The following is a 1,081-nucleotide window of genomic DNA, read 5'->3' on the forward strand; positions in this document are numbered from 1 at the left end:
TCCATTCCAAAAACATTGCTCTCCAGGAATTTGTAAGGTCTCAGAAATTTGAGCCCTTTCCCCTCTTTAACTCATTCTCAACTGGTCTTAATGTTCTGTGCTTCGGGAGCATATTCTGGTCTTAGTTGGGGTTTTGTCTTTCCTTTGATTAACTTACAAAGTCATTTTTTATTCCTGCGTATCTTGTTTCTAGTTTTGCTACTTTTCTCATTAGTATGGGGGGGTGGGCAGCTACTTTACTATTAGATATGGTAATATGTCTTAACTGCACTGTTTTGTTACTGCAAAAATAAACAAGACTCATTAAAGGCAGAATTTTATGCCACCGAAAGTTTTAATGAACCTATTTCTTAGATGCTTTCATTTTTTTGCTGACATTTTGGTTCATTCACAATGGTTTTCTCCTGTGTCAAAGCGCAGGATAATGCTAACATTTAGAAACATAGAAATCTGTTTATTGATTTCAATATTTTTATTTCTAGGCTAAGGTGAAAATACCTTTCGGAAACAAATATTTAGATGCTGTTTTTTCCATCCCTGCCAAAATCCTACCGTATGCTGTGATTCTTACTCATGGAGCATCTGGCGATATGAATTTTTCTCATCTAACATCGTTGGCAAACTACCTTGTCTCTCATGGAGTTCTGTGCCTTAGGTTTACCTGCAAAGGCCTTAACATTGCCTATCGAACTAAAGCATATAAGGCAGTTCTGGTATGAAAGACCCAAGTATGATTTTCAGTTCAAGAAGTGCAGAGGTTTCAGGTGTACTGATTGCTGTTTCTATATCAGCATCAAACCAAATAGTGCCTTAGAGAGTAAGAAGGGGAAAAAAGGGCACCTAGTACCTCAAGGAGCTTAAAATATAAATTTTGACAAAAGGGAAGGAATAGGTGCAACTAATAAGGGATCATGTTTAAAGTGCTTTTTATGATCTTTGTGTTTTCTTTCATGATTAATCCTTGTGAGATGAACTGAGGCTGAACATGAGTTCTTGCCCTAAAGTCACCCAGTGGGAAACATGAACTCAGCTCTCCTTACCTGCATACCACTTTTGTTCTTAAAATGATTCCTCTACTTCA

The 1,081-nt window shown here is 37.1% G+C and overlaps 1 protein-coding gene across 1 annotated transcript; it reads left to right on the top strand.

Annotated features, from left to right (window-relative positions):
- Positions 1 to 482: 482 nt before the first annotated feature.
- On the top strand, positions 483 to 713 carry TEX30 (testis expressed 30; the record flags this gene model as incomplete). Its single annotated transcript, XM_015428717.1, has 1 exon — positions 483 to 713. A coding segment is annotated over one exon (231 nt), but the record flags the coding sequence as incomplete, so codon positions are not given.
- Positions 714 to 1,081: the final 368 nt, after the last annotated feature.

This window comes from Gekko japonicus, unplaced genomic scaffold (assembly GCF_001447785.1).
Source record: "Gekko japonicus isolate JY-2015 unplaced genomic scaffold, Gekko_japonicus_V1.1 scaffold34410, whole genome shotgun sequence".
Lineage (NCBI taxonomy): Eukaryota > Metazoa > Chordata > Lepidosauria > Squamata > Gekkonidae > Gekko > Gekko japonicus.